Source organism: Aotus nancymaae, unplaced genomic scaffold (assembly GCF_030222135.1).
Source record: "Aotus nancymaae isolate 86718 unplaced genomic scaffold, 86718_ANA_hifiasm-v0.15.2.pri h1tg000028l, whole genome shotgun sequence".
In the NCBI taxonomy this organism is placed as follows: domain Eukaryota; kingdom Metazoa; phylum Chordata; class Mammalia; order Primates; family Aotidae; genus Aotus; species Aotus nancymaae.
The window spans coordinates 26,648,996-26,672,660 of NW_026988441.1; the positions used below are offsets into that span (position 1 = coordinate 26,648,996).

General features: G+C 57.4%; 1 protein-coding gene across 2 annotated transcripts; it reads left to right on the forward strand.

Moving 5' to 3' along the window:
* Nucleotides 1-426: 426 nt before the first annotated feature.
* Nucleotides 427-23,592, forward strand: CERS1 (ceramide synthase 1). 2 transcript variants are annotated; one of them, XM_064381612.1, is made up of 7 exons: nucleotides 427-663; nucleotides 3,092-3,251; nucleotides 11,837-12,017; nucleotides 14,235-14,396; nucleotides 14,774-14,921; nucleotides 16,707-16,816; nucleotides 23,396-23,592. In XM_064381612.1, exons 1-7 carry the CDS (start codon nucleotides 427-429, stop codon nucleotides 23,436-23,438), a joined length of 1,041 nt encoding a protein of 346 aa, XP_064237682.1. In that variant the 3' UTR covers nucleotides 23,439-23,592. The 2 variants fall into 2 exon arrangements, with proteins under 2 accessions (XP_064237682.1, XP_064237683.1); XM_064381613.1 differs by lacking the exon at nucleotides 23,396-23,592 and adding an exon at nucleotides 17,420-17,992.
* Nucleotides 23,593-23,665: the final 73 nt, after the last annotated feature.

The window sequence follows — 23,665 nt, forward strand, 5'->3', positions numbered from 1 at the left end:
GGAGCGAGGGTCGCCGGCCGAGGGGACTGCCTGCTAGAGTCCCCTGTGCCCCCCGTCACGGGCACGGCGTGGTGGGGTGAGGGAGCCAGGGGCGCGCGGGGCAGGCATAGGGGCGCGACACGGCCGGGTGCGGGGTCTCTCGGGGTCTAGGTCCAGCGGGCGCCCAGCTGGCTCCGGCCCCCTCCCCCGCGCCTTGGTTTCTCTGCTGGGAAACAAGCAGGGGCGCGGGCCCGCCTCAGGGGCGCCGCGCGTCCCCCCCCGGCCGCGCCCCCGGAGGGGCGGAGCTTGCGCTAGTCCCGCCCCTCCGCCCTCGGCGCCCCAGCCCGCGCGCCCCCGGCCCAGCTGCGGCGCGTGACGCGGGGCGCGCGGCTCCGGCGGCTACCGCGGGCGGGCGCAGGCGACGGGGACGGCGGGCTAGCGGGCGGCATGGCGGCGGCAGGGCCGACGGGGCCCGAGCCCATGCCAAGCTACGCGCAGCTAGTGCGGCGCGGCTGGGGCAGCGCGCTGGCGGCGGCGCGCGGCTGCACGGACTGCGGCTGGGGGCTGGCGCGCCGCGGCCTGGCCGAGAACGCGCACCTGGCGCCGCCCGAGCTGCTGCTGCTGGCCCTCGGCGCGCTGGGCTGGACCGCTCTGCGCTCCGCGGCCACCGCGCGCCTCTTTCGGGTCAGTGTGGCGGGGGGCCGGGACGAGGGGACCCGGGACTGGGGGGAGCTGGGACCGGGGATCTCGGGCCGCCGCGCGTCCCTTTCTCTCAGGGCTGGCTGCTCCGGATGAGGGGGTCGCCGGAACGTGGGTGGGGGCCTCGGGCTGGAGGGGCCCGGGATGTTGGAACCCCGGGACGGGGTCTCTCAGGCCGCCGCGTGCCCCTTTGAGTCAGTGCGGCTTGGGGGACCCGGGTTGATGCGGGGGTGTGGCCGGGCTGGGGTGAGTCTGGGACAAGGGGGCCCGAGACGGTGGGGTGTTTGAGACATGGGGGACCGAGGCACGAGCCTTTCCGGTCAGTTTGGGACCAGGGGGCCCGCGCGGTAGATGGCTTGGGTCACCGTGCGCTCTTTCCGGCAGTGCCGAGCCAGGGCACTGAGAAGCCCAGGACCGGGACAGAGAGGGCACGGCGCACCACGGCCGCCTGCGCCTTTCGCCTCCCGGCCATGTAGGCTGGGCTCTGGCCTGGAGCGGGGTCCGCTGCCCGTTTTCTGCGGGGTCCCTGCTCGGCTTGCCCCCTGCAATCGGGAATAGACAGGAGCTGCTCAGTCGCTGCCTTGTGCCTGTCTGGGTTCAGCGCCACCCTCCGACCAGGGATGGCAAAGGCCTGGGCGCTTTGGCCACGCCAGTGGTCGCTCCCTTGACAGTGACAAGGCCCCGGGCTTCAGGGTTGGACTGTGCTGCCTCCAAGAGGCGACAGCAGAATTCCCCAGTTTCTGCTGAGACCATCGCCCCGTGGGAGACTGACCATGGTGGTGACATTGGTGCCTGACCCCACTCCCTTCCCTGGGAAGGGGTCGCTGTGGCAGGAGCTGGTGGCAAAGTGTTTGGGCCTTTAGCTTGGCTTGGACACCCCCATGGACCAGCTGGTGTCACCCCCCCGTCTGGCTGGAGGGTGCAGGGACAGTGTGCCCTGGGCCAACAAAGGGGCCTTTCTCTGCTGGCCGGGAAGAGGCTGGCCCTTGTTAGGTCGAGGATGGGCTGTTGTCTGACTGCCACTCTCCCCACTCCCGTCCCCATATCACCCATATGGGGGAGAGACCCCAGCCACCCCTCTACTGCGGGAGGGAAGACAGGGCTGTCCAGGGCCCCTCCCTGGGTCCACAGTGGTCTTTATCCTGCTTGTTGCCCCTGCCTTCTTCCCAATTTCTAGCTGGGAAGCCCCAGGCCCAGGAGGGCAAGGCCCCCACCCCCCACCCCGGGGGCAGGAGGATGTGGCCACTCTTGGACTGCCAGGGCGGAGCCAGGGGGCCGTCCCTAGCCTGGGTGGGGTGCTCGCCCAAATTCCAGGCTCGCCCTTCTCCAGAAATGGGTGGAGGGGCTGCCGGGTGCTCCAAAGCTCATCTTCTTGGCAGCAGCCTGGTTGCCAGGGGTTACCGGAGCGGGCTCCAGCTGTCTCCATGACAACTACTGGGTGCTCTGGGCTCCGTCCCCCTCAGCTTCGGGGGGAGGGGGCGGGGCTTGTCCAGAGGCGGGGCTTGTCCGGGCTGCTCGAGCCCCGCCCCCAGGGAATTTGAGCGTCGTCCACTGCACTCCCCAACCCCAGCCTTGGATCCGGCAGCTTCCTCTGCACTCCCGATGCTCCCTGGGGTCTCAGCTCGCCTGTGACACCCTTTCCGCGGCCTGTCCCCTCTTCCTCCCTCCAGCCCCTTCTCTCCTTTCATTGCCTCCAGGTTCCCATGTCCCCGCCATACCTTCCCTCCAGTCTCCCTCAGCCCTCTATTCTCTGGTCTCCCCAAACTCCCCCGCTGAGACGGCGGTTTCCTCTCAAGTTCTTCTCTCTTCTGCATCGTTCCCATGGGGCTCCCTGTGTTCCCCAAGATGCTGGGTGCTCTGGGCTCCGGCCCCCTCAGCCTCTGTGAAGGGGGCGGGGCTTGTCCAGGGACAGGCAGCTCGAGCCCCGCCTCCAGGGAGCTTGAGCACCCCCCTCCCCCGCACTCCCCAACCCCTTCCTTGGAGCCGGCAGCTTCCTCTGCACTCTGGTTCGTGGAACCCCCTCCTTGTTCCCTTCATGAGTCACTCCCAGCAGCCCAACTCCCCTAGGCTGACCCATCCATCTCTCTCCTTCGCCATAAGCCCGAGTGTCGCCCTGCCGGCCCCCAGAGCCCTCCTGTTCCCCTCCTCTCCCCTCGGGGTTTCCCCCCTGACTCCCCTCCCAGCGCCACCGCAGCAGACAGCTGGGCACTAAGTTTAGCCTTGGCAGGTGCCCATGGGCTCTGTTTACGCTCCAGGTGATTGTGGGCAAGGGGGACGGGCCTTCCCAGTGCTGCCCGGCCTGGACAGTCCCTGGGCCACTCCAGGGACTGTCCAGGCCAGAGTTTCCCCACCCTGGAGAAGCAGTCTCTGGTCTCCAGCATCAACGCTTGCCCGCCTGCCTTCTCCCTCATAGCCCGTAGCGAAGCGGTGCCGCCTCCAGCCCAGAGATGCCGCCAAGATGCCCGAGAGTGCTTGGAAGTTTCTCTTCTACCTGGGCAGCTGGAGCTACAGCGCCTACCTGCTTTTCGGCACCGACTACCCCTTCTTCCACGACCCACCGTCTGTCTTCTACGGTAGGGGCCCTGAGGGGATGGCGGGGAGGGCTCTGCTTAAAACACAAAGAAGCTAGGCTGTGAGGGGTGCTCGGGGTCCCAGCTACTCGGGAGGCACAGGTGGGAGGATCGCTGGAGCGCAGGAGCTGGAGGCCGCAGGGAGTTGTGAGCACGCCATTGCACTCCAGCCTGGGCAACAGAGTGAGACCCTGTCTCTTATCAGAAAAGAGAGAGAACGGTGTAAGGGGACACTTACCAGAATCAGAGCTCCTATGGGTGTCTCAGAAGTTAAGCCTGACAAGGGTGATCCATGGGGACAGGAAAGGGGGTATCTGGCCCTGTCAGAGCTCAGGGAAGACATCCCGGAGGAGGGACCTCCGTGTGGGCCCAGGCAGGCCTTCCACGTGTGGGTGACAGCATGTGCAGAGGCCCGGACTCACATTGCTTGGGGACGGGAGGAGGGTGGCTGCAGAGAGCTGAGGCAGGAGTTGGAGTTCCGTCCCGACTGTGATGTTTTTAAGCACGGCTTGGAGAGAATTGGGTTTTGTGGATGATAAAATGCTTCTTCTGGCTGCCTGTGGAGGTGGGAGGTTCCCCGTGGCTTGTACCATGTTGGTGAGGAGATAAAAAGGTGAGGCCGGGCGCGGTGGCTCACACTTGTAATCCCAGCACTTTGGGAGGCTGAGGCAGGTGGATCATCTGAGGTCAGGAGTTCAAGACCAGCATGGCCATCATGGTGAAACCTCGTCTCTACTAAAAATACAAAAATTAGCCAGGCATGGTAGCACGTGCTTGTAATCCCAGCTTTTGGGGAGGTTGAGGCAGAAGAATCGCTTGAACCCGGGAGGTGGAGGTTGCAGTGAGCCGAGATGGTGCCACTGCACTCCAGCCTGCATGACAGAGCGAGACTCCATCTCTGGGAAAAAAAAAATGGTGAGGAGTGGGCCAGGCGTGGTGACTCACTGGCTCACACCTGTAATCCCAACACTTTGGGAGGCAAAGGTGGAAGGATCACTTGAGCCCAGGAGTTTAAGAGCAGCTGGGGCAACATGGTGAAACCCCATTTCTACAAAAAATTAGCCTGGTGTGGTGGTGCACTTCTGTAATCTCAGCTACTTGGGAGGCTGAGGTGGGAGAATTGCATGAACCTGGGAGGCGGAGGTTGCAGTGAGCCGAGATCACGCCATTGCACTCCAGCCTGGGCGACAGAGTGAGACCTTGTCTAAAAAAAAAAAAAAAAAATTGAATGTGACTTGAGCTCTGGGGTCAGGAAGGTGACTGCAGTGTGCTCTGTGTGACCTGCCCTGGCAGAGAATGCAGGGCAGGGCCAGCATTGCCACTGGGCAGGTTGATGTAGGAGACCCCATCTGCACTGGGGCCGTGGGGGCTACAGCTTCTCTGCCCTGCGAGGACCACCAGGATACACATGATAGGTGTTTGATGCCATGTGATGCCAACAGCCTAGAGGGCTCCTGGTGGCACTGAGCCCAGAGTGCTCAGTGGATGTGCCATCCATGAGGCCACTTTTCTCATGCCATGCACCTTGAATCCCTAGAGGGGAGGTGTTAGCAGTCGCTCAGTTTCCTTGCAGACGCATGACCCATGACTGAATGCTCTGAACATTTTGTTGCTGTTGTCGAGTCGTAGTTTCACTCTTGTTGCCCAGGATGGAGTGCACTGGCGCCATCTCAGCTCACCGCAATCTCCACCTCCCAGGTTTAAGCAGTTCTCTTGCCTCAGTCTCCTGAGTAGCTGGGATTACAGGCGTATCCCACCACGCCTGGCTAGTTTTGTATTTTTAGTAGAGATAGGGTTTCTCCATGTTGGTTAGGTTGGTCTCAAACTCCCAGCCTGAGGTGATCCTCCCACCTCAGCCTCCCAAAGTGCTGGGATTATAGGTGTGAGCCACCACACCCGGCCTCTCTTAACATTCTGGGCATGTTGCCTCTAGTTTCTTTTTATTTTATTTTATTTTTTGAGACGGAGTCTTGCTGTCGCCCAGGCTAGAGTGCAGTGGCCCCATCTCAGTTCACTGCAACCTCTGCCTCCCCAGTTCAAGCAATTCTCATGCCTCAGCCTCCTGAGTAGCTCTGGGACTACAGACCTGTGCCACCACGCCCGGCTAATTTTTGTAGTTTTAGTAGAGATGGGGTTTCACCATCTTGGCCAGGCTGGTTTGAACACCCGACCTCGTGATCTACCTGCCTTGGCCTCCCAAAGTGCTGAGATTATAGGTTTGACTACCCTGCCCAGCCTAGTTTTTTTTTTGAGACCGGGTCGTACTCTATTGCTCAGGCTGGAGTGCAGTGGGGCGCTCATGGCTCACTGCAGCCTCAACTTCCTGGGCTCAAGCAATCCTCCCACCTCAGCCTTCCAAGTAGCTGGGACCACAGGTGTGCGCCACCGTGCCCAGCTAATTTTTGTGTATTTTTTGGTAGAGATGGAGTCTCACTCTGTGGGCCAGGCTAGTCTTAGACTCCTGGCCTCCAGCAATCCTCCCGCCTCAGCTTCCCAGAGTGGTGGGATTGCAGGTGTGAGCCACTTCGCCCAGCTTTAGTTGCTTTCTGTAAATGATACTGACAAGTTAGCTGATTATTTCCACGTGCATTTATTGAGCACCTATTGTATGCCACAGCTGAGACACAGCTAGGACCGGGTCAGAGAAAGCCCTGTGCCCTCGTGAAGCTGGCCCTGTGGCAGGGGCACCAGTGAGGTACACAGTCTATCAACAGCAGTAAGTGTCGATGAGAAAACCTGTGTGGAGAGAAGAGGCGGTGTGCGGTGTTGGGGAGGTGGGAGGGGCAGTTTTCAGCAGGGACGGGGCAGCCCCACTGAAGGGGACTGAGTGAGGGCCTGGAGGAGCCCGGGGCAGGCAGGAGAGGCAGGGACTGCTGTCCAGGTGAGTGGGGACCATGCCTTCCAGGCCTCGGAGGCCAGGGTCAGGATTTGTCATTTACCTGTGGGCTGGGGCAGAGGAAGGATGTCACCCTAGGTTGGGCACCTGCCCCAGGGGTCCAGGAGGGGGCTGATGGCAGCAGCTGGAGCCCATGAGCTGAGGGGAGGGGATGGGAGCAAAGTGGCTGATTTGAGACACGTTTAGAAGGCAGAGCTGATAGTATTTGCTGGCACCCTAGAGGTGGTGTGAAAGAGAGCAAGAGGCTGGGGATGACGCCCGGGTCTTGTGAGACGGGGGTTGGTCGGGGAGACCGAGATTTTGGATTCAGAGCCAGGGGAGGTGGCTCACTCCTGGAATCCCAGCGCTTTCGGGGGCTGAGGTGGGAGGATCACTTGAGCCCAGGTGTTCGAGACCAGCCTGGGGAATATTGTGAGACACTATCTCTAAAAAAATAAAAAATAAATTAGCTGCATAAGGTGGTGAGAGCCTGTGGTCCCAGCTTCTCAGGAGGCTGACGCAGGAGGATTGCTTGAGTCCGGGAGGTCAAGGCTGCAATGAGCCAAGATTACACCGCTACACTCCAGCCTGGGCGACAGAGCAAGCCCCTTTCTCAAAAAAAAAAAAAAGGAGAGGAGGGAGAGGTGATTTGAGACCCCTGAACTGAGCCAGGAATCCCCCCATCCTGTGAGAGGTAAAGCTGCAGGAGGGGTGAGGGCCCCCCGTTTCAAAGGCAGGCAACAGATCCAGTGAGGTGACCCTGGGCAAAAGCTCCGGCTCAGATGTTTCTGGAGAGTCAGGATAGAGAGGATCAGGGCATTTTGGAGTTGCACCCAATTTTCATTGTAATTCTGGAAGAGGGTCGGGCGTGGTGGCTCACACCTGTAATCTTAGTACTTTGGGAGGCTGAGGCAGGCAGATCACTTGAGGCTAGGAGTTTGAGACCGGCCTGGCCTGGCCTGGCCTGGCCAACATGGTCAAACCTCATCTCTACTAAAAATACAAAAATGAGCCGGCCATGATGGTGGGTGCCTGTACTCCCAGCTACTTGAGAGGCTGAGGCTAGATAATTGCCTTAATCCAGGAGGCGGAGGTTGCAGTGAGCCGAGATCCCACCACTGCACTCCAGCCTAGGTGACAGAGCCAGACTGTCTCAAAAAAAAAGAAAAGAAACCGGGCGCGGTGGCTCACGCCTGTAATCCCAGCACTTTGGGAGGCCGAGGTGGGTGAATCACGAGGTCAAGAGATCGAAACCATCCTGATCAACATGGCGAAACCCCATCTCTACTAAAAATACAAAAAATTAGCTGGGCATGGTGGCACGTGCTTGTAATCCCAGCTACTCAGGAGGCTGAGGCAGGAGAATTGCCTGAACCCAGGAGGCGGAGGTTGCGGTGAGCCGAGATCATGTCATTGCACTCCAGCCTGGGTAACAAGAGCAAAACTCCGTCTCAAAAAAAAAAAAAAAAAAATTAACCATTTTATTTTATTTATGTATTTATTTATTTTTCTTTGAGACGGAGTCGCTCTGTTGCTCAGACAGGAGTACAATGGCAAGATCTCAGCTCACTGGAACCTTCACCTCCTGGGTTCAAGCGATTCTCGTGCCTCAGCCTCCTGAGTAGCTGGGATTACAGACGTGTGCCACCATGCCTGGCTAATTTGTGTGTGTTTTTGTTTATTTGTTTGTTTGTTTGTTTGTTTGAGACAGTCTTGCTCCATTGCCAGGCGCCAGGCTGGAGTGCAATGGCACAATCTCAGCTCACTGCAACCTCTGCCTCCCAGGTTCAAGCAATTCTCCTGCCTCAGCCTCCCGTAATTTTTGTATTTTTAGTAGAGATGGAGTTTGCCATGTTGGCCAGTTTCGAAATCCTGATCTCAGGTGATCCTCAGGTGATCCTGGAAGAGGGTGTGGAATAGGGGAGGATTTTGTTTTTTGTTTTGTTTCGTCTTGTTTAGAGACAAGGTCTCACTCTGGTGCTCAGGCTGGAGCGCAGTGATGCAGTGTGACCCACCTCCACCTCCCAGAGTTCCGGGATTACAGCAGGCATGAGCCACCACACTCGGCCAAAAATTAACTACTTTGAAGTGAACAATTCATCAGTTTTTAGTATATTCAGTTTTGTTCAACCAGCCCTCTGTCTAGCTCTGGAACATTCTCATCCCCCACAAAAGGAAACCCCATCCCCCTCAGCAGACACTCCCCATTCCCCTCTCCCGGGCCCTGGCATCCACCAGTCTGCTTCCTGTCTGCAGATTTGCCTGTGGCCTTTTGTGTCTGGCTTCTCTAACTTAGCATCATGTTTTGGGGTTTCACCCACATCGTAGCGTGCATCAGTGCTTTATTCTTTTTCATGGCTGCATAGTATTCCACTGTGTGGGTGTATCGTATCCTTCATTCATCTGCTGATGGACATTCGGGTCGTGTCTGCCTTTTGGTTGTGTGCTGCTGTGGACATGGGCACATGAGCATCTGTTTGAGTCCCTGTTTTCCGTTTTCAGGCCCACACCGTAGCGGACTTGCTGGGTCATGGTTACTATGTGTTCACGGCCATCAGGGCTGTGTGAGGACAGTGGACAAACAGGCATGGGGGCTAGGGATTGCTGGGGATATGTAGGCAGGAGACAGCAGTGCCTGGACTGGGGTGAGGGTGGCGTGGTTCAAAGAGGTCGAACCCTTGATGGGGGCGCGGGCGGGGGGTCCCCGTGTAACTCGACTGCAGAAGGGGCCAGGCCAAGTTGAAACTTGTCACAGGTGGTGCTTGGGGGCAGCTGGGGGCAGCTGGGTTCCGGGGCATGTCACTGAGGCGGGGGCAGGAAGCCCCAGATGGAGGCTGGGGGGTTTGTCTTGGGGGTCTGCAGAGAGGGAGTGGCCAGTGAGCAGGGAGCAACCCCCAGAGGGTGTCAGGCTAGTGTGGGCAGAGCACAGCATGGCTCCCCGCCCTTTTTTTCTTTTTTTTTTTTTGAGACAGTGTCTGGCTGTGTTGCCCAGGCTGGAGTGCATTGGCAAGACCTCAGCTCATGCAGCCGCCTCTGTCTCCAGGACTCAAGTGATCCTCCTGCCTCAGCCTCTCGAGTAGCTGGGACTACATGCCTGTGACACCTCACCTGCACCTGGCTAATTTTTTTTTTTTTTTTTTTTGATGGAGTTTAGCTCTTGTTACCTAGGCTGGAGTGCAATGGCGCAATCTCGGCTCACCGCAACCTCCGTCTCCTGGGTTCATGCAATTCTCCTGCCTCAGCCTCCTGAGTAGCTGGGATTACAGGCACGCGCCACCATGCCCAGCTAATTTTTTGTATTTTTAGTAGAGATGGGGTTTCACCATGTTGACCAGGATGGTCTCGATCTCTTGACCTTGTGATCCACCCGCCTCGGCCTCCCAAAGTGCTGGGATTACAGGCGTGAGCCACCACGCCCGGCACCTGGCTAATTTTTATATATTTTTGCAGAGAGAGGGTCTCGCCATGTTGTCCAGGCTGGTCTTGAACTCCTGGACTCAAGCAACTCTCCTGCCTCGGCCTCTTAAAAAGCTGGGATTACAGGCACGAGCCACCGCGCCCAGCCAGAGCATGGCCCTTTACTTTGGTGTCTCGCAGCCCCTGGGGATGTGGCTGAGGAGGGGAGAAGGGGGACGTGGTGGGCTGGGCTGGGGTGTCACCCATCACCTGGGTGTGGTGGTCAGGTGCACCAGGAGGCAGGAGGAGGGGAAGGTGAGGCAGGAGCCACTTGGTGGGAGACCCTGCGCTTGGTGGCATGGCAAGACTCAGTGGGCGGTCACCTCTGTCAGAGCCTGGGATTTGTAGGGAGGGGGCCCAGGACACCCACAAGGCAGGGGCCTGTTAAGACAAAGACGGAAAAGGGACAGGCACAGTGGCTCATGCCTGTAATCCCAGCACTTTGGGAGTCTGAGGTGGGCAGATCATCTGAGGTCAGGAGTTCAAGATCAGCTTGGCAAACACAGCGAAACCCCATCTCTACTTAAAAAAAAAATTAGCCAGGCATGGTGGTGGGTGCCTATAATCCCAGCTACTCAGGAGGCTGAGGCAGGAGAATCACTTGAACCCAGGAGGTAGAGGTTACAGTGAGCCAAGATTCCACCACTGCACTCTAGCCTGGGTGACAGAGAGAGACTCCATCTCGAAAACAAACAAACAAAAAACCACAAAAGGTAAAATGGGAAGGGGATGTGGGCCGGGCGAGGTGACTCATGCCTGTAATTCCAGCACTCTGGGAGGCCAAGGCAGGAGGATTGCTTGAGCCCAGGAGTTTGAGACCAGCCTGGGCAACATAGCAAGACTCTGTCTCTACAAAAGATATAAAATAAATAAATTGCCAGGCGCGGTGGCTCACGCCTGTAATCCCAGCACTTTGAGAGGCCCAGGCAGGTGGATCATGAGGTCAGGAGATGGAGACCATCCTGGCCAACATGCTGAAACCCCATCTCTACTAAAAATACAAAAAAATTAGCTGGGCACGGTGGCATGTGCCTGTAACCCCAGCTACTCAGGAGGCTGAGGCAGGAGAATTGCTTGAACCCAGGAGGCAGAGGTTGCAGTGAGCTGCGATCATGCCACTGTACTTCAGCCTGAGCAACAGAGTGAGACTCTGCCTCTAAATAAATAAATAATCCAGGCATGGTGATGGGTGCCTGTGGTCCCAGCTACTCAGGAGGCTGAGGTGGGAGGGTCACTTGAGCCCAGGAGGTGGAGGCTGCAGTGAGCTGAGATCACAACCCTGCACTCCAGCCTGGCTAGAGTGAAAGACCTCCAGAGGAAGACCCTCTCTCTAAGAATACATATAAATTTTTAAATGTATATAATGATAATAACGTGTCTATATTAGTTCAGCATTTGCAGCAAATGTGCCACTTAAAGCCAGGGGAATGGAAATCCGTAGGTGCGTTGGGGCAGGAGAGAGAAAGGAGCTTTCTTCTTCTTTTTTTTTTGAGACGGAGTTTCGCTCTTGTTACCCAGGCTGGAGTGCAATGGCGTGATCTCGGCTCACCGCAACCTCCGCCTCCTGGGTTTAGGCAATTCTCCTGCCTCAGCCTCCTGAGTAGCTGGGATTACAGGCACGCGCCTCCATGCCCAGCTAATTTTTTGTATTTTTAGTACAGACGGGGTTTCACCATGTTGACCAGGATGGTCTCGATCTCTTGACCTCGTGATCTACCCGCCTCGGCCTCCCAAAGTGCTGGGATTACAGGCGCGAGCCACCGCGCCTGGCCCTGATAAAGGAACACTCTGTCCTGTCTGCTCCATTTTTCTAGAATCCCAGCTGGGCGCAGTGGCTCAAGCTTGAAATCCCAGCACTTTGGGAGTCCAAGGCGGGTGGATCATGAGGTCGGGAGTTCGGGACCAGCCTGTCCAATATGATGAAACTCCGTTTCTACTAAAAAATACAAAAATTAGCTGGACGTGGTGATGTACACCTGTAACCCCAGCTACTTGGCAGGCTGAGTCAGGAGAATCTCTTGAACCCCGGAGGTGGAGGTTGTAGTGAGTTGAGATCATGCCATTGCACTCCAGCCCGGGCGACAAGAACAAGACTCCGTCTCAAAAAACAAAGAATTGGGAATGAAAAGCCAGCGATCAGAGATGTATGGTTACCCTGGTACTGAGGACACGTATGTCTTGGAGGGTGTCACTGAGTCACAGAGGGGGTGTCTCGAGGCTCCACAGGCCCCTGACTGCGACATTTGGCTCTCCCCAGACTGGACGCCGGGCATGGAGGTACCTCGGGACATTGCAGCTGCCTACCTGCTCCAGGGAAGCTTCTACGGCCACTCCATCTACGCCACGCTGTACATGGACACCTGGCGTAAGGACTCGGTGGTCATGCTGGTCCACCACGTGGTCACCCTCGTCCTCATCATCTCCTCCTATGCCTTCCGGTAAGGACAGGATCGGGTGGCTTGGAGGCTGATGCTGTTGGTGAGGGGCATAGGGGAGGCCGTGGAGGGGATCACATCAGGTCGGAGTGCTCAGGGGTCCTAGGAGGGGACAGGCCAGAGGGAGGAAGGCTGAGGAGGGGATGTGGGCCTGGAGATTCCTGAGGGAGATTCCACAGAGATGTGGTGAAACTGGCCCGGAGAGCCATACCCACCTCCCCCCACCCACCCCCCAGCTCCTCGGATTCTGCCCCTCACCAGCCAGGTCACACACTCAGGAGTTCCTGAGTCCCTGCCATGCCCAAGCAATGGGTGTGAGGCTGTGAACGCAATTGATGCACCCCGAAGCCCACCACGCCGCCACTGAGCCTTTCAGATGGAGTCTAAGCCTCAGCGTGCTGTGTGTATAAAAGCCACCCGGCTTCAAAGCGCTCATAGACAAGCAAGAGTGAACGTATCTTATCCACCCTTTTATCTCTCTCTCTCTTATTTTATTTATTTATTTATTTTTGAGACAGGGTCTCATTCTGTCACCCAGGCTGGAGTGCAGTGGCGTGACCATAGCTCACTGCAGCCTGGACCTCCTGGGCTCAAGCAATCCTCCCACCTCAGCCTCCCGAAGTGCGGGGATTACAGGCATGTGCCACCACACCTGGCCTTGTTACCTCAATTCCATATTGAAATGACAATATTTTGGATATATTTAATTAATTAGAATGCATTATTTTATTTTATTTATTTTTTGAGACAGGCTGGAGTGCAGTGGCATGATCTCAGCTCACCACAACCTCCGCCTCCCAGGTTCAATCCATTCTCCTGCCTCAGCCTCCCGAGTAGCTGGGATTACAGGCATGCACCACCACGCCTGGCTAATTTTGTATTTTTAGTAGAGATGGGGTTTCTCCAGGCTGGTCTCAAACTCCTGACCTCAGGTGATCTGCCCGCCTCAGCCTCCCAAAGTGCTGGGATGACAGGCGTGAGCCACTTTGCCTGGCTAGAATGCATATTAAAATTAATCTTACCTGTTCTTTTCCCTTTCTTGTTATTGTTAAATGTGGCTGATAGAAACTTTAAAATGAAATACACTGCTCACATAGTATTCCTACGGGACTAGCCGCTCTAGCTGTGATAAGAGAGTAAGTAGACTCAACTCGCAAATACAGAGCAACAAAGAGATGGGCCTTTCAATTTTAATTGAACTGAAATAAACCTCCAGGAGCAGCGGCCCCCAGCTACTCAGGAGGCTGAGGCAGGAGGATCATTTGAGCCCAGGAATTTGAGTTCAACCTGGGCAACATAGGGAGACCGTCTCAAATAAATACTTTTATTTTTTCAGACAGGGTCTTGCTCTGTTGCACAGGCTGCAGTGCAGTGGCATGATATCGGCTCACTGCAACCTCCGCTTCCCGGGTTCAAGTGATCCTCCCGACTCAGCCTCCCAAGTAGCTGGGATTACAGGTGCACATCACTACACCTGGCTAATTATTGTATTTTTAGTAGAGACGGGGTTTCATCATGTTGGCCAGGCTGGACTCGAACTCCTGACCTCAAGTGAGCCACCTGCCTTAGCCTCCCAAAGTGTTGAGATTACGGGCGTGAGCCACCGTGTCTGGCCAGTTTTAAAAATAATTTTTAAAACCCCCCATTCCGGCCAGGCACGGTGGCTCACGCCTGTAATCCTAGCACTTTGGGAGGCTGAGGCAGGTGGATCATGAGGTCAGGAGTTCGAGACCGGCCTTCCCAACATGGTGAAACCCCGTCTCCACTAAAAATACAAAAATTAGCTGGGCATGGTAGCACATGCCTGTAATTCCAGCTACTCAGGAGGCTGAGGCAGGAGAATCGCTTGAACCCAGGAGGCAGAGGTTGCAGTGAGTCAAGATCACACCACTGCACCCCAGCCTGGGCCACAAGAGCAAGACCCCATCTCAAAGGAAAAATAAACTTCCAGGGAGCCTCCTGGGCCACATGGGGACACTGTGGCAGGGAAGACTAGGATCTGGTTGGGGGGTACACAGCTAAGGAGGGGCAGTGAGGAAAGGGCATCCTGGGTATGCTGGGAAGGTGAGATGGGCAGGGAAGGTGAGCCAGGAAGGGTGGCTTTGAAGAGGCCCATGGGGAGCTTGAGGTGTAGCCCAGGGGCTCCGTGCTGAGGGCGTTAGTGCAGAGTGGGTTCCCCAGTGTTAGCCACCCTCTCCTCTCTGCTTCCTGCTCCCCCAGGTACCACAATGTGGGCATCCTTGTGCTTTTCCTGCACGATATCAGCGACGTGCAGCTTGAGTTCACCAAGCTCAACATCTATTTCAAGTCCCGCGGCGGCTCCTACCACCGGCGGCATGCCCTGGCGGCCGACCTGGGCTGCCTCAGCTTCGGCTTCAGCTGGTGAGTGGCAGAGGGTGCTGGGCAGGATGGGAGGTGTGGCCTGGTGAGGTGGGTGTGGCCAGAAAAGGGACAGAACCTGGCAGGGAGGAGGCGGGGCCCGGTGAGGTGGGAGTGGCCTGACAAGGGGAGGGGCTGGGCAGGAAAGAGGGTGGAGCCTTGGTGAGGTGGGTGGGGCCTGGCAGGGAAGGGGAGGGGCTGGACAGGGAATGGGGTGGGGCCTTGGTGAGGTGGGCGGGGACTGGCAGGACAGTGGAGACACGCGAGCAGAGGTGGGCAAGGATGCGTCAAGGGGGGAGAGATGGGTCCAGGATGGGACAGGGCAGGGACTGGGTGGGGCACTGTCTCCCTCCACGGCCTCCCGTCTCCTCCCACCACAGGTTCTGGTTCCGCCTCTACTGGTTCCCACTCAAGGTCCTGTACGCCACGAGTCACTGCAGCCTGCGCATGGTTCCTGACATCCCCTTCTACTTCTTCTTCAACGCGCTCCTGCTGCTGCTCACCCTTATGAACCTCTACTGGTTCCTGGTGAGTCAGCCAGGGCTGTCCTCCACAGCGGTGGTCCCCTCCTTGTCCCCATCCCTGTCCCCTCCTCGTCCCCATCCCTGTCCCCTCCTCGTCCCCATCCCTGTCCCCTCCTCGTCCCCATCCCTGTCCCCATCCCTGTCCCCATCCCTGTCCCCTCCTCGTCCCCATCCTTGTCCCCTCCTCGTCCCCATCCCTGTCCCCTCCTCGTCCCCATCCCTGTCCCCTCCTCGTCCCCATCCCTGTCCCCTCCTCGTCCCCATCCCTGTCCCCATCCCTGTCCCCTCCTCATCCCCATCCCTGTCCCCTCCTCGTCCCCATCCCTGTCCCCTCCTCGTCCCCATCCCTGTCCCCATCCCTGTCCCCTCCTCGTCCCCATCCCTGTCCCCTCCTCGTCCCCATCCCTGTCCCCATCCCTGTCCCCTCCTCATCCCCATCCCTGTCCCCATCCCTGTCCCCTCCTCGTCCCCATCCCTGTCCCCATCCCTGTCCCCTCCTCGTCCCCATCCCTGTCCCCATCTCTGTCCCCATTCCTGTCCCCTCATCCCCATCCCTGTCCCCTCCTCGTCCCCATCCCTATCCCCATCCCTGTCCCCTCATCCCCATCCCTGTCCCCTCCTCGTCCCCATCCCTGTCCCCATCCCTGTCCCCTCCTCATCCCCATCCCTGTCCCCTCCTCGTCCCCATCCCTGTCCCCTCCTCGTCCCCATCCCTGTCCCCTCCTCGTCCCCATCCCTGTCCCCTCCTCCTCCCCATCCCTGTCCCCTCCTCCTCCCCATCCCTGTCCCCTCCTCGTCCCCATCCCTGTCCCCTCCTCGTCCCCATCCCTGTCCCCTCCTCGTCCCCATCCCTGTCCCCATCCCTGTCCCCTCCTCGTCCCCACCCTGTCCCCTCCTCGTCCCCTTCCCTGTCCCCTCCTCGTCCCCATCCCTGTCCCCTCATCCCCATCCCTGTCCCCCATCCCTGTCCCCTCCTCATCCCCATCCCTGTCTCCTCCTCGTCCCCTTCCCTGTCCTCTCCTCGTCCCCATCCCTGTCCCCTCCTCGTCCCCATCCCTGTCCTCATCCCTGTCCCCTCCTCATCCCCATCCCTGTCCCCATCCTGTCCCCTCCTCATCCCCATCCCTGTCCCCTCCTCGTCCCCATCCCTGTCCCCTCCTCGTCCCCTTCCCTGTCCCCTCCTCGTCCCCTTCCCTGTCCCCTCCTCGTCCCCATCCCTGTCCCCATCCCTGTCCCCTCCTCGTCCCCATCCCTGTCCCCCATCCCTGTCCCCATCCCTGTCCCCTCCTCATCCCCATCCCTGTCCCCTCCTCGTCCCCTTCCCTGTCCCCTCCTCGTCCCCATCCCTGTCCCCTCCTCGTCCCCATCCCTGTCCCCTCCTCGTCCCCATCCCTGTCCCCATCCCTGTCCCCTCCTCATCCCCATCCCTGTCCCCTCCTCATCCCCTTCCCTGTCTCCTCCTCGTCCCCATCCCTGTCCCCTCCTCGTCCCCATCCCTGTCCCCTCCTCGTCCCCATCCCTGTCCCCATCCCTGTCCCCTCCTCGTCCCCATCCCTGTCCCCATCCCTGTCCCCTCCTCGTCCCCTTCCCTGTCCCCTCCTCGTCCCCATCCCTGTCCCCTCCTCGTCCCCATCCCTGTCCCCTCCTCAGGCAGGTGTGGGGAGGGGCACATTAGGCAGCACTCAGCCTGTGCGGAGCGGGAGGGCCTGTGACAAGAGCACACGGCCATCAGCAGGAGGGCATCGAGGGGGACTTCCTTTTCACCCGCGCCTCCCCTTCCTTCTCGCAGTACATCGTGGTGTTTGCAGCCAAGGTGTTGACGGGCCAGGTGCGAGAGCTGAAAGACCTTCGGGAGTATGACGCAGCCGAGGCCCAGAGCCTGAAGCCCAGCAAAGCCGAGTGAGTGTGGAGGGGCCTGCGCCCCATGTTCCCTCCTTTAGGGAAATCCGTCCGAGCACGCTCCTGGGCAGGCCCCCAAGACCCAGCAGCAGATGAGGCTGACGCGGATGCCGCCCCCCAAGCCTACTCCAGAGCAGAGACTGGAATAAAGGCGTGAACGATGTGGCCACCGAGTTAACTGCCCTGAAGGACAGGACAGTGATGAAGGGGAGGGAGAGGCTGGGGAGGGGCAGGCAGGGTGACAGGCAGGGTGTTAGCAGTGGGGACACTGAGGGTCAGGCCTGGTGGCTGGCGTGGCCAGAGTGGGCGAGCCGAGGCCCCGTGAGTGGTGAGGACTAGCTGTTGGCCAGGCTGGACGATGACCTCCCACCCATGTCCCCACTGGAGCCGGTGGCAGTGGAGCTAGGGGACACCTGGGCCAGGGGTGAACGGAGGCAGAATTGGTGACAAGCAGGTCGGGGCGTGCGGTGTCTCAGGCAACTCAAGGAGAGTTTGAGCTGAGACAGGGCAGGAGGTTGTGGAAGGCCCTGGAAGGCACTGACCAGCCAGGCCCTCTGATTTGGCCAGTGGGGGCCATCGGTGACCCGGGAATGATAGTTTCAGGGCAGCAGTGGCTCAGAGCTCGGTGATGTTGTTTGGAACGGGAGGTGTGAGATGTAGGCATTTAACACATCCGGGGCTGTAGCTGGGCAGAGGCACGTCAGCTACCCTCACCCTGTTTGGAAGGGAGACCCCACCAGATCTGCGTTGGGTGTAGATGAAACAGAAATAAACAGATCACAGATGACTCAAGGCTTCTGGCTCCAGCTCATGTTGACTGAGACGGGATGGGGCAGGGTCACGTGGGTTCTGGCAGGCGCGATGGTAGGAGACTCCTTTTGAGGGTGTTAGATTGCACTGCCCTTTGAGTGTGAGTCAAGAATTCTTTTTTTTTTCTTCTTCTTTTTTTAAGACAGGGTCTCACTCTGCCTTCCACACTGGAGTGCAGTGGCACAATCTCGACTTGCTGCAACCTCTGCCTCCCAGGCCCAAGAAGTGATTTTTAGTAGAGATGGGTTTTCACCATGTTGGCCAGGTTGGTCTCGAACTCCTGACCTCAAGTGATCCACCCGCCTAGCCTCCCAAAGTATTGGGATTACAGGCGTGAGCCACTGTGCCTGGCCTGTTTCTTTTTTGTTTTTTAGAGCTGGGGTCCCACTCTGCCACCCAGGCTGGAGTGCACTGGCTCAATCATAGCTCACTGCAGCCTCAACCTCCTGGGCTCAAGTGATCCTCCTGCCTTAGCTTCTCAAGTATCTGGGACCACAGGCACCCACCATCACATCCAGCTAATTTTTTTTTTTTTTTTTTAAGATGGGATTTCACTATGTTGGCCAGGCTGGTCTTGAACTCCTGACCTCAGGTGATCCACCCATCTCGGCCTCCCAAAGTGCTAGGATTACAGGCACGAGCTATCTCACCCGGCCACATCCAGCTAATTTTTAAATTTTTTTGTAGAGACGGGATCTATGTTATCCTGTCTGGTCTCAAACTCTTGGCCTTAGCAACCCTCCTGCCTCAGCCTCCCAAAGTGCTGGCATTACAGACGTGAGCCACTTCACCTGGTCCTGAAAATTCAATTAGGTTTGAAACCCTTAAGAAAACAAAGACTGAGAACCACTTTTAGATAACTCAGGAGGCATGAAGCAAATCAGAGAGCAATTAATTGGCTTGATCCCTTCCTCACCCCATATCACCCCATTGCTGCTGCTTTTGTTTTTTGAGTCGGAGTTTCACTCTTGTTGCCCAGGCTGGAGTGCAGTGGCGTGATCTCGGTTCACCGCAACCTCTGCCTCCCAGGTTAAAGCGATTCCCCTGCCTCAGCCTCTTGAGTAGCTGGGATTACAGGCGTGTGCCACCATGCCTGGCTAATTTTGTATTTTTAGTAGAGATGGTGTTTGTCCATGTTGGTCAGGCTGGTCTTGAACTCCCGACTTCAGGTGATCCACCCGCCTCAGCCTCCCAGTGCTGGGATTACAGGAGTGAGCCACGGCGCCTGGCCTCTATTGCTGCTTCTTGAGCAGCCTCACCTCCAGGGTCCCCTCATCTGTACCCCTCCCCCAAATTCCCTGTCCTCCCCTTGCTCCTCATGGGACCCCTGGTGATGTGCATAGCTAGTACCCTTCCCTCCTACACTGACGCCGGAGCCTCCTGCAGCCATTCCCGTGTCCCTGTCATGACCCAGCCCCTCTGTCTAAAGCCCTTACTGCCTTCTCAGGGGCTGCCAGGACCGCCCATCCATTGAGGGACTCTCACCTCTCTCTGGCTCTGGTGACCTGCACCCAATACTCTGTAAATCCCATTTTCACCTCTGCCGCGCCTGCTGCCGCCCCTGCAGTGTCTAAAGAACTGGGCTGGGCACAGCAACTCGAGCCTGTAATCCGAGCACTTTGGGAGGCTGGGTCTGGAGGATGGCTTGAGCCCAGGAGGTTGAGGCTGCAGTGAGCCCTGATTGCACCACTGCACTCCAGCTGGGGTAACAGAGCGAGACCCTGTTTCAAAAACTAAAAATAGAAAACTGTCAAGTTCAGCCCCTATGCCTGGCCCATGCAGGAGCATCTTCCCTCCTGAGGGTTCCTGGGCACTGGCTTCCCCATCTTCATAGTCATCTCCTGCACCGATCATCTGGCCAATATGTCCCCAAGAAGACGGGGTGTCCGGGTGAGGACGTCCACCTGCTGCTACAGTGGACAACAGTCCCTCTCCCTCTGAGGCTAGGGACGTCCGCCCAACTTGCCTATTCAAGGGCATTTCAAGCCAGGAGGGAACTCTCTCTCTTCTTCTCCACCGGCCTCATCAGCCTCTTTCCCTCCCTTGTTGCAGAATTCCTCGATCCTCCTGGGTCCTCCTCAAACCCAGCAGTGCCCGATCTTCCTCCCTCCATCCCCAAGACCACTCCTGTCCTGCCCCGCTGTGGCTCTCTTGGTGCTAATCCCTGAGGGTCCCCTCCCCTTCTTTTTTTTTTTTTGAGACAGAGTCTCACTCTGTTGCCCAGGCTGGAGTGCAGTGGTGCAATCTCCGCTCACTGCAACCTCCGCCTCCCAGGTTCAAGCGACTCTCCTGCCTCAGTCTTCCGAGTAGCTGGAATTACAGGCGTGTGCCACAATACCCGGCTAATTGTTGTATTTATTTATTTATCTTTTAATGAATGATCAGTTCTCATGTTGCCCAGGCTGGCCTTGAACTCGTAGCCTCGCCTCTTCAAGCGCCAGGACAACTGGCCTGAGCCACTGCGGCTCCCTCATTTTAGTAGAGACGAGGTTTCACGGTGTTGGCCAGGCTGGTCTTGAACACCTGACCTCAGGTGATCTGCCCACCTCAGCCTCCCAAAGTCCTAGAATTACAGGCATGAGCCACCATGCCCGGCCCCGGATAATTTTTAATTTTTTTGTAGAGATGGAGTCTCATTGTGTTGCCCAGGCTGATCTCTCTCTCTTTTGGCCCGGGTTGATCTCGAACTCCTAGGGTCAAGTGATGTGCCCGCCTCAGCTCCCAAAGTGCTGTGATTACACGTGTGAGCCACCACGCCCAGTCCTTGACGCCCTTTCTTTGCCCTGCACTCCTGCTCTGTCTCTCCAGCCTCCTGGCTGACCTCCTCCTCTTCCAGGGCCCTTTCTCTGCCCACATTTATTTGTTTGTTTGTTTTTGAGATGGAGTCTTGCTCTGTTGCCCAGGTTGGAGCGCAGTGGTGCGATCTCGGCTCACCACAACCTCCGCCTCCCGTTTTCAAGCGATTCTCCTGCCTCAGCCTCTTGAGTAGCTGCAATTACAAGGGCACGCCACCATGCCCAGCTAATTTTTGTATTTTTAGTAGAGACGGGGTTTCTCCATGTTGGCCAGGCTGGTCTCAAACTCCTGACCTCGTGATCCGCCTGCCTTGGCCTCCCAAAGTGCTGGGATTAGCGTGAGCCACGGTGCACGGCCTCTCTGCCCACACTTAATCTACACCAACTTGCACGTTTCTCCCCCAGCTCATGAAGCTCCCCTGAGCGCCTTTCTCCATCTTCTGCATTTGACATTTCGAGCATCTTCTAAAATATCCCAAATCAAGGCCAGGCGAGGTGGCTCACACCTGTAATTTCAGCACTATGGGAGGCCAAGGTGGGCGGACCATGAGGTCATGAGTTTGAGACCATCCTGGCCAACATGGTGAAAACCCGTCTCTACTAAAAGGACAAAAATTAGACAGGCATGGTGGTGCATGCCGGTAATCCAGCTACTCTGGAGGCTGAGGCAGGAGAATTGCTTGAACCTGGGAGGCGGAGGTTGTGGTGAGCTGAGATCACACCACTGCACTCCAGCCTGGGAGACAGAGTAAGACTCTCTCTCTCAAAAAAAAAAAAAAAAATCCCAAAGCAGCCCCCAGTTTCACCCCAGACTCCCCTCTCTGGAACACTAGTCTATCAATGTGGACAGCAGTTCCAGGCAAAACCCCTGCAAGACCCCAGGGGGCCCCCTCTCCTCTGTCTCCCTCTCTTCCTCATCTATGAAGAAACATCTAGAAAGTACCTGTGTCATCATTCTCTCTCTGCACCCTCGCTCTGACTCTTTTCACCACAGTGGTGGATAGAAGCCGAAAGGTGTCAAAGTGAGGCCATCTCGGCCGCGCGGTGGCTCATGCCCGTAATCCCAGCACTTTGAGAAGCTGAGGCTGGCTGATCACCTGAGGTCAGGAGTTCGAGACCAGCCTGGCCAACATGTGAAATCCTGTCTCTACTAAAAATACAAAAATTAGCTAGGTGTGGTGGCAGCATGCCTGTAATCCCAGCTACTTGCCCCATCCGGGCTGCTAGCAACCCAGGAGGCGGAGGTTGCAGTGAGCCGAGATTGCGCTACTGCACTCCAGCCTGGGTGACAAAGCAAGAAGCTGTCTGAAAAAAAAGAAAACAGAAAAGCTATGTTCCCCAAGGTGGGTATACCCCCACCCACACCCCAAAAGGCAAATACTGACAGCTGCTTTTGAGTGGGTAGGGAACACTTTGAAGCTTGTGCAGAAAAAACAAACAAGAATCAGCAGGAAAGCTCTGATAAAAAGCCCCGGGGCGGGAACGCCCATCACCAAAGATGCTAAACTTTACCGTTAGAGGAATCTACACTCTCTGTGGGAACTGAGTAGAGAAATTAGCCTAAGACCTCGAAACCTTTAGCAAATACTAAAGACCATCCTGGAGGGCAGGAATTAGGGACACACGGGGCCATCTGGAAAACACGTGAGGGTGTGTCTTTGTCTCCTGTAAGCCCCAGGGCAAACCCCCCCACCCATTGTACCAAAGGTGTCAATGCAGAAATGGAATCCCTGAAGTCAGCTCGGAGCCAAAAGGGGAGATTGTGTCACGAAGGTTTGTTTATGGGAAGAATCGAGAAGCCACAAGGGTGGATGAAGACCCACCACTCCCAGTCCCAAGGACTGCAGGCAAAGTCAGAAGACAAGTGATAGATGGGAGGTCCAAGCAGGGCTTATCTCCTCTCAGATAAGGACCATCAGATGGGGACAGCTAGCTGGCTGTGAAATGCATGCAGAGAAGCTGGGCTTCCAGCTAAGGGAGAGCAAATTAAAGTGACAAAAGCCCTTTGGGAGGCAGAGGCGGGCTGACTGCTTGAGCCCAGGTGTTTGAGACCAGCCTGGGCAACATAGCGACCTTGTCTCAAACAATAAACTTAGTTGGGGTCAGATGTGGTGGCTCACAGCTGTAATTCCAGCACTTTGGGAGGTCGAGGCAGGGGGATCACCTGAGTCAGGAGTTCAAGACCAGCCTGGCTGATATGGCGAAACCCTGTCTCTACTAAAAATACAAAAGTTAGCTGGGCATGGTGGCAGGCGCCTGTAATTCCAGCTACTTGGGAGGCTGAGGCAGGAGAATCGCTTGAATCTAGCAGGCAGTGGTTGCAGTGAGTCGAGATAGTGCCACCGCACTCCAGCCTGGGCCACAGCGAGACTCAAACCAAAAAGCTGGGCATGGTGGCATGCCCCTGTAATCCCAGCTACTCTGGAGGCTGAGGTGTGAGGCTCCATTGAGCCTTGGAGGTCAAAGATACAACTAGCTATGATCATGCCACTGCTATAGCCTGGACCATAGAGTGAGACCCAGTCTCAAAAAAAAAAAAAAAAAAAAAAAAAAAACCATGGAAGGGAAGTAGGGAGGACATCAGACGCCAGCCAGGGCCACTGGAGCTGAGGACTAGCCTTCGTGGGGTGGGTGGGTTAGCAGAGGAGAGGAGGATCGTATGTTAGAGGCGGTGAAGTTGTCAGGTCCAGGCTGGTGAGTGGCTTTTGCCCTCCAGCAGCCTGGAGAGGCAGGGAGGAGGGGAAGAGTTAGGTTTAATTAGGGAGGAGGAAGCAAGGAGGAAGTGCCAGGGTGCCAGGAGGATAAACATGCCTACGGGGCAGGGTGAAGGAGAGGAGGAAACCACAGGGTGAGGCGGGGCTTGGTTGGGTAAAAGTAGGTGGGGGTGTGTGAAACGTCCAGGGAAGCAGCGGGACAGAGGGGCAGGCGGCTGGGTGGGGCTCCCAGGCTAACCTGCACTGGTTCTGGCCCCCAGGAAGCCACTGAGGAACGGCCTGGTGAAGGACAAGCGCCTCTGAACCCCTAGGCCCCGCCCCCGTGAACCCGGCCCCACCCGAAGACCACGCCCCCGTCCTTGGCGCTCCCCCACCCCCTCCTCCAGCTCTGGTCCTCTGGAGCCCCAGCCACCTCCCTTGGGACCCCCGCCGCCTCATCCTGCCTCTACTCCCCGGCCACGCCCCCCAGGACCCCCTGCCCTTCTAGGGACACCGGCCCCGCCCTCAGCCCACTGGTCCCGCGCCGCGGC